An 8,548-nucleotide genomic window follows, 5' to 3' on the forward strand; every position below is an offset into this window, starting at 1 on the left:
CTAATAACCACATTTGGAGCCTTTAAATACTGTCTTGCTCTGAGGTATATGTCTATTACTGTAGAAGTTAACATTTCACATCTACAGTCCAAAAAAAAGGCTACTTGTATTTTCTAGGTCAAGCAAGCTATAGGAAAATGGGAAGAGAGAGCATGTGTTTTGTGTTCAAGTGTTATTGTTTAGCATAATGCTTCATGCAAGTAATGCAAAAAAAAAAGCTATATATTCAAGACTGTTAACATCTGAATAAATAGGGTAAATTAGCAAACACAGTATTGAAAATTATCTACAAAAATGTGTTTTTCCAAGTATTCACTGTTTGTATCAAACAGTCTTAAAGCAGAAAGCTCCAGGGCAATACCAAAGAAAATTGAATAAAAGAAAAAGTGAACTTGAGACATTTCAAGAAATCCCCTCATAAAACAAATGAATATTCACTGTAAACTAAACTGAAATTAAAACAACAGCTAAAGCTATTAGGTGGCCTTATCAGCAAACACCTTGAATCAAAAGGCCATATAAACAAGTATGCTTTACATATTACTTAATTTGTTTATTTTACACCATGAGGTGAAAGCAACACAATTCATTTTAGTAAAGTATACACAAAATAGCCTCACTCAGAATACACTTTTAATGCACATAAAAAAAGTATTCATCTTACAAATTGTTTTGCAATCCAAATATACAATAGCTTGGAAAACAATATTTTAGAAAACTAAAGCCAATGTATAAAGACCGCTTAATACAACTAAATGATATAAGTTTTTGTATGGCTCTGTCTTTAGAGTTTTCTTACTGCATCATCAATATCAGAAATCTGTTCCTTCAGCTGGTTCCACTGTTCTGGATTTAAAGAAATACCTGAAAAGTATTAAAAATAAACACTTAAGACAAAAAGAAAATTGTGGTGCAGAATCTTGTGCAATTATTATAAAGGCTGTTTTCACACACTAAGCCTCTGTTATAATATTGAGTTACTTCAACAACCATCTTAGTTACAAAGTGAAACTACCCACTTCCAAAGCTTCAACTGAACTTCAGGTAATTTCTGGACAAGTTTACAAAGAAAATGTGTGTAACGTAATTGTACAAGTACTAGGCTAAACACAAGAAGTGAAACACAACTCTGGCCTTGACAGAAGGCAGTACAAATGTCCTGGGTGTTAAGTAGGAAATCATTTCTATTCCTGTTGGCTCCTAAAAGCTGTACCTATGCAGACAGGTCTGCTGTGCACTTTTCCAGTACTGTAATTCTGGGGGGTGGATTTTCCCCTTTTTGTTTCCTAAAGTACTACAAATAGCAGGTGCTGTAAGGAGCCTTTTGGAGAGACTATCACTCCCTAGCACTCACAAACCAACACCAAAGTTACTTTTTACTTCAAGTTCTCTACAGCTTCTAGTGACATTCAACCAATAATCATTCAGTACCCCACAAACCATAAATTCAGTTCTAAATTTGATCTCATCTTCCCCTCAAACTTGAGTACAGGCACATGTTTCATTTGTGCTTTGCTCTACTCATTCTTACCCAAAAATTTCTACAACCACTCTGTGGAAAGTGCAGGCTCCCAGTCATCTCATACTTTCTCCCGTCAAGCTCTTCCAACTAATTATTCCTACTCTCGTCTCCTCTCCCAGTGATAGCCTTCCTTCATTGCTTTCTGCCTGAAGGTAGAGCAGGACCTGAAAACAGCTGAAACTTTGAATTCCATTTTTGGAGCACATAGCCTTTTCTTTTCCATCACTGTCTTATCAGAGCACCACCACAATTTAAAACAGCAAGTAGGTACATGGGGCTTCTCTAAGCAGTCTTCCACCAGTCTTTGGAGGGCAGGTTTCAACTGAAAACAGGTCAGGTGTGCTAACCATTATTAGGGGATTAAACATCTTGAAGATGTCCCTCAATCACAGACCAGATGAACCAAACAAAATTCAGACCTGCTATTTGAGACACTGACAGTAATTTAAACTGCTGGGTTTATTTTTGTTTTATTACAAAATTTTGACTGCTTATACTGGTTTCAGGATAGACAGATAGATAAGCAGCTTATGAGTGCATCAAGGAAACATTAGATTCACATATTGTATCAGATTATTTTTATCATAACAAAATTCACACTCTTCTGCTGCATTGATGAACACTTCTATCTACATCCTCTCATTTTTGTCACTTGGCCCACCCATCAAATCCTGCTGTTGTTTGCCATTCTAAGTGCACATACTATTGAATTCTACCTTGAAACACAGAACATAAAGTCCTTAGAAGTTTAAGTAACCTTTTCTGTTAACTAGCAAGAAATCCAAAACTAGCAATTTTCCTGTAGAGCACCAGTATAGCTGTTAATGCAAACCTATTCTCAGTGGTTATTTAAGCAATGTTGAAAATGCTTCTCAAACTTTCTAAATTACGGCTTACTGAGTTGTTCCTGAACACAACAGAAGAATGTAACAAACCTTACAGTGATTGTACATTAGATTTCTTCAAACTTAGCAGCCTGCCAGTACATAAGGTTGGGGAAGGCCTTTTTGCTACAGCATGTAGTGACAGGACAGGAAGGAATGGGGGTGGGTAGAATGGAAGTGGGTAGATTTAGAGTGGGTATTAGGGAGAAATTCTGTACTCTGAGTGTGATGATGCACTGGCACAGGTTGCCCAGAAAATGTGGATGACCCATGCCTGGAAGTGCTCAAGGCCAGGCTGGACAGGGCTTGGAGAGACCTGGTCTGGTGGCATGTGTCCCTGCCCATCGAAGGTGTGTAGGAACAAGGTATCTCCAAGGTCCCTTCCAACTCAAACCATTCCGTGGTTCTATGAATCCCCAGGGCAGAACATTTCATACTTACCTTTCACTGATGCTATATGAAAATGGATAAAAAGTAGGCTTTTCAAAGAGAAGCAATATAACATGAAGCAGAGCACCACCACTGCCAACTGTCCTACAATCCCCATCTTGAGATGTGGAAGTTCTGAAAATGGTACACAGTGAAGCCTTGCCATGAAAAGCAACTGCGCAAGTGGCAAGTAGAAGAACAATGGCTTGTGCTGTGGTACAGATTACAAACTTGGGACACTTGAGATATTTCTCCTTCCACTAAAACATTTTTTAACAATTTTTTTCATAATTAGTCACATTAAATGTTTAGGTTGTTTTAATCTAAAATTTAGTAGAAACCGAAGGACGTGGTTGGTTTAATAAAATTCAAAATCTTATAAAAATTATTAAAATTATTAAAGATTTTCAGCTAATTCTGAAAAAAGAAATCCAACCATAAGAGGAAATTCAGTTCATTAAGTTAATCACTGGGGGTGGGGGAAGAATAAATATGGCAATGGTATAAATATGTTTATAACTCCCCTACCAAATTTGCTTGTATTTGACATCTTGCTTTCCATAAATCATGGAGGACCTCTTTAGGAAAACAGACTCACTTAAGATTTTACCCATAACCTACAGATAAAACTAGCCCTTTGTAAAAACACAAATCATAAGAAAGTGAAAATAATAACTCAATAAGTATAATGCAGCAACAAAGGAGAAAACTATTATATAGGAAGTTCTACTGCAAAGTGCAGACCATGTTTTAATACAAAGTAACATGAAGCAGAACAATACCTTTTCTGCCAGGCTTCATTTCACCTTCTTGATCCATCCAGTATTCTCTAATATCAATTAAGACTTTCCCTTTAAAATCCCGAACACTGACATATCTCATTTTGCCAATCTGTCAAAACATATAAGGGTCTATTAGGTATTTTACATATTAGAGCATTCACTTTCCCCAGCAGCATTAGACTCTGACATGTCACACTGCAGCTTATTTTAGACACCACAGAAACAACTAGATTAAAAGCTTAATTCAGAGTAGTCAGTAGGCTAATAAGTAACGACTTAAAACTGGTTGAGCAGGCAATGCTCAATGCAAAAGTTGAAGCTCTCCTAGAATAAAAATACATGTATGCTTTACATACTTGCTTCTAGCAAGTCGTGAATTTCTTGTTTTCTGAAAAAAATTATTTCCTTTCTTTGCAAAAGTTCTAAACAAAGAAGGAAAAAGGGAGTGCTACTCCCAAATCTAAATTTTAGTCCATTCCACAAGTACAGAAAGAAAATTAAGATGTTCACATGTGATACCCTCCCCCCCACTTTTTTTTTTAACACAGTAAATACAGATGGAAATGAAAATTAGCTACCAACTGTCCCACACCCACTCCCAAGTCCTCATGGGCACCTCACTGTACCCCCAGCTCTTCAAAAGAACAGTCAAATCTTTTAAGTTTACCAGTATGTAGCACACAGTACAAAATTTTGGAACTCCAAAATTTTCAAATCAGTGTCACAACTGAATTACATGAGTACCTCTTTTTTTTGTGGGGGGGGCAGGGAGCGGGGAGAAGTTGGGGAAGAATCATACTACCAACTACGCACCACACTCTGAATTTGGGCTTATTATCTTCCCAAACATGATAAAAATCTATCTATTCAGATAAATTCCAAGTACAACATGAATCTGAGAACCAGAAAATACGTAATTAAAACATAATCAAATAAAACTTCTTGCAATTCTAAGAAATCCTTTGAAATCAGCATGTATCTTCTGGATACATTTTATATAACAAAAGAACAGATTCTAAAGTACACAATTTTAAAATAAAGCACTCCTTCCTGGTAAAACACTAACTTTCAATTTCAGTTTCCTTTATCTCTCCATGTTGCATTTTGATACCATTTAAGGATGGGCCCTACACTTCTGGTCCAAAACCACTAGAATTAAGTTTGACCCATAAGACTGAAGAACTCTCCAATCAACTACAATAATTCAGAGATGTTTAAGTCATATCCTCTCATTTCACAAAATAGATACAAACCTGAATACTTTATATTTGCTTACACGAATTTTTCTTTTTCTGCAGATGCTATATAACATCTAAAATTGATTTTAGAACAATTAAGATAATGTAAGTCTGAAGCACTTTTCCTACTTCAAAGCATCCATTAAAATTAATACATTAGTGTTCATAAGACAGTATTTTTCATGTATGAAGTTACAATACAGATATAAAATTAAAAAATAAAACTATAATGTTATGGCAGCTTAGCTCTTTCAGACCAAACCTGGTACCATGCCCAAGTCCATCTGCATTCCTGGCAAAGAATACCCTAAACAGCCTACATGGACAACATTTCTTAGTTTTACCCTTTAATGCTCCAGTAACTTTTAAGGTCACCTCAGGAACAGCTTCAACCAGTAGCACTCTGCAGCACCCTTTTTTTCCATGGCTATTGAAGAATATTAGTGCCTTGCCAGATTTGTCATAAGAAATAAAATCTAATTCAGTATAGCAGATTACAGCTTCAGGTATCGTAGAAGCGTTTAGAATCTATCTTAGATAAAAGCATTTCTCTATGTAAATGCTGAAATTAAGTTAGATTTCACATCACATCTAGATTTCAGATTAAGGTTCCCATTAAATTTCAGATATTGAGTTGAACTCTATTCAAAAGCTGCCACTACCAAAATTAAGCAGGCTTCTAAAGTACAGTTCAAACAAACATCTACATTTAAACAAAATTTAGACTTAACTCGTTAAGTAAGTAAATTGATGTTCCTTGATACTTAGCTACCTGTAATTCTGATACAGGTTAATTTCTGAATATTTCTTTCTTCATGCACCTACTGATAATGTTAACAGTAATTCCAGTGACTGAAGGTATTTTTCTGTCTCTATAACCAGACCAGCATTCTAAGAGCTGCTGTACTGAGAAGAATTAGTTTTCTTCACACTGGCTGATACGTGGCTGAGTTTTGGCTTTGTGCTGAGCACAGTGATGATAACACAGAGATGTTTTAGTTACTGCTGAGCAGAGTTTACACAGAGCCAAAGCCTTTTCTGCTTCTCAGACTGCCACGCTGGCGGGGAAGCTGGGGGTGCTTGGGAGAGTGGGAGCAGACACAGCCGGGAAAGGTGACCCCAACTGACCAAAGGCATATTCCAGACCTTGTGACATCACCCCCAGGATATAAAGTGGAGGGAAGAAGAGGGAAGGGGGCATGTTGGGCATGATGACATTTGTCTCCCCAAGTGACACTTAGATGTGGTGGACACTGCTCTCCTGGAGAAGGCTGAACTGCTGCCTGCCCATGGGAAGTGATGAATTAACTCCTTGTTTTGTTTTGCTTGCATGTGTGGCTTCTGCTTTCTCTATTAAACTGTCTTCGTCTCAACCCTTGAGTTTTCCAGCTTTTATCCTTCCAATTCTCTACCCAGTTTTGCTGGTGGGGGAGTGAATGAGTGGCTGCAAGGGGCTTGACTGCTGACAGGAGTTAAACCATGACAGGAAAAAATGTCAGGCTTAGTGCAGTTCAAGCTTCACAGAGAAGTTCATATACTTTTTATTAAATAGCACAGATCCTCAGATTATATTACTCTACTGACTTAAATAAATCAGTAAACATTAAAACCATTATTTCCTGCTTTCTGTTTCTTAGAATAAAAAGCACTGAAATGTATCTCTTTTCCTTTCAGAGGAATGGAAATATGCAACAGACTTCTGTGAGTTTCAGCAAGCACCTTCTTCATCCTTTTTCTTATTTCCAGTTTCTCTGGATTAAGCTGTACACCCACAGTGCAACCATGAACAGCAAAAAATCCTCTCCCCTAGCCAATAACCACATGTAAGGAGCACAGGAGTCCTGTGAACAGTGACATCTGCAGCAAAGCAAATTGTGAAATGCATCAGTGACCACCTAAGTTTTGTAATTAGTGTGCTAAACCAGTAACAGTTTCAGAGCATCATAAATTTCTATGTTACCTTCTTTCAGGAGTCTATGATAAGGACACTGGGAGATTATACTGGAAAATCAAAGAACTTATGTCTCAAAAGTCAAAGCCCAAATGTGGTGAAAACTCAGAAAAACAAAAAAAAAGGGGTTGGGAAGTGGACAGACAACACAGAGAGAACTTCTGAAATAACCATTTCAGAAGTTAAATGCATGATCATGCCATGTGGTTCTGCTCTGGGTAGCCATTAATGAATCCTGACAAACCTTATCCAAATCAGGCATAGGCAGATGATAGGATTAGTCAAACTAACCAAAGCACATGGTGCAGAGCTCAGGTTGGCTTGAAGCCACAGACAGGAATCTAATGCAGCAAGGCTAAACCTTTCCATGTTAACACAAATAATGCCTGTCCTTAGGATCTCCAGTAATACATCACACATGGGAGTAGCATAAATTTCTGCATCCTAACAGCACACAAATCCTTCATCAAGTTGCAGAGTATACCAAGTTCCCTATAAAACCTTGTAAGGCCAAGACATGCAAATACATAGAATACTCCTCGTCTCTTACACTGAACAAATTCTCTTCTCCTTACATTAAAACCATACTTTGTAAGTAGTTGCAAAAAAAAAATTACACGAACAATTTCAAACAAAAATACAAAATGTACATATTTATGATAACTATGAATCTTCTGACTACAGAAGTCACAATGAGCTCTATATTAAGGGAATCTGTATGCTTCAAGAACACAGCCTGAGGGTGTAGAACAAGAAGACTCCTGGTTTCACATCATTTGCAGCCACTCCCACACACAATATGGACACCACAGAACTTGTGACTATCCTATGAATGCTTTACAGTCAAATTTCCATCAGCTAAAGCCACTCTTGTAAAGCTATACTGCAGTCACTTCCACATGAGAGATCATTTTACTGGCTTGAGAAAGAAGCTCTCCAGAAAGGTTTCTAGTATCATTAAGATGCCTAGAACAAACAAAACTAGATCTAAAAAATTAACAAGCATGCCCTCCTGGGTAGGGGGGGGAAGAAGGGGGAGTATCCTCAGACCCACTGTAGTTTTATTTCTATAGTTTAACATCTGCATGTTAGTTACTGCACAGAAGTTTATGTAGACTACAAAAACTGACAATGCTTCACCATAACACAATGAGTAATCTAAAAATATTTTATTGTTGATTAATTCAAAGGCAGGCACAGACTGGGTAACGCTGGTATTTTAGGTCAAGGTGATATTTAAAGATCTGTATTCTACTCGACACCAGAAGAACCTTGTTCTTATCAGAGTAATGTGAGTCCTCTACTGTCTGTTTTTAGTAACTTTTTATTATCTTAGGTCGAAGAGGTTTCAAGAAACCAGAGCATGCATACTTTCGCTTTTATTTGAAAGGATCTGAGTGCATTTTTGCATCAGGGGCACTAAAAATTTTGACGTTTTCTCCAAGGCTGGAATTTCTGGACTTACTACAACCATAGCAACTAGAATTTCTAAACTTACTGCAAACATAGCCTTAAGTTTATACACAGTTCTTTAGATCTTTAGAGTTCCACCTGCAGTTCACTTCCTAAGTTGTAGAACTCATTACTTCATTTTTCCTACAGGGTTCAAAGCATGTCCAAGAAGAACTAAAAATATGATACACTTTCTTCAGAAGTCCAGACACAGCCTTCAAGTGAAGTTCTCCCTTCTAAACATAAGTGAAAAAGTAAGAACTTGGACATTAGAAATAACTGCTCTGCAG

General features: G+C 37.1%; 1 protein-coding gene across 1 annotated transcript in view; it reads right to left on the minus strand.

Moving 5' to 3' along the window:
• SUB1 (SUB1 regulator of transcription) overlaps positions 1 to 8,548 on the minus strand; it is a 14,856-nt gene that overhangs the window by 2,338 nt on the left and 3,970 nt on the right. The window contains exons 4-5 of the mRNA XM_031063066.1: positions 3,618 to 3,726; positions 1 to 864 (exon numbers count right to left, since the gene is read on the minus strand). The exon at positions 1 to 864 is cut by the window's left edge and continues 2,338 nt beyond it. Of these exons, the coding sequence (XP_030918926.1) occupies positions 785 to 864; positions 3,618 to 3,726 (189 nt within the window). The 3' untranslated portion in view covers positions 1 to 784. The remainder of the gene's footprint in view (positions 865 to 3,617; positions 3,727 to 8,548) is intronic.

The sequence above is a fragment of the Geospiza fortis genome, unplaced genomic scaffold, assembly GCF_000277835.1.
Source record: "Geospiza fortis unplaced genomic scaffold, GeoFor_1.0 scaffold174, whole genome shotgun sequence".
Classification (NCBI taxonomy): Eukaryota; Metazoa; Chordata; class Aves; order Passeriformes; family Thraupidae; genus Geospiza; species Geospiza fortis.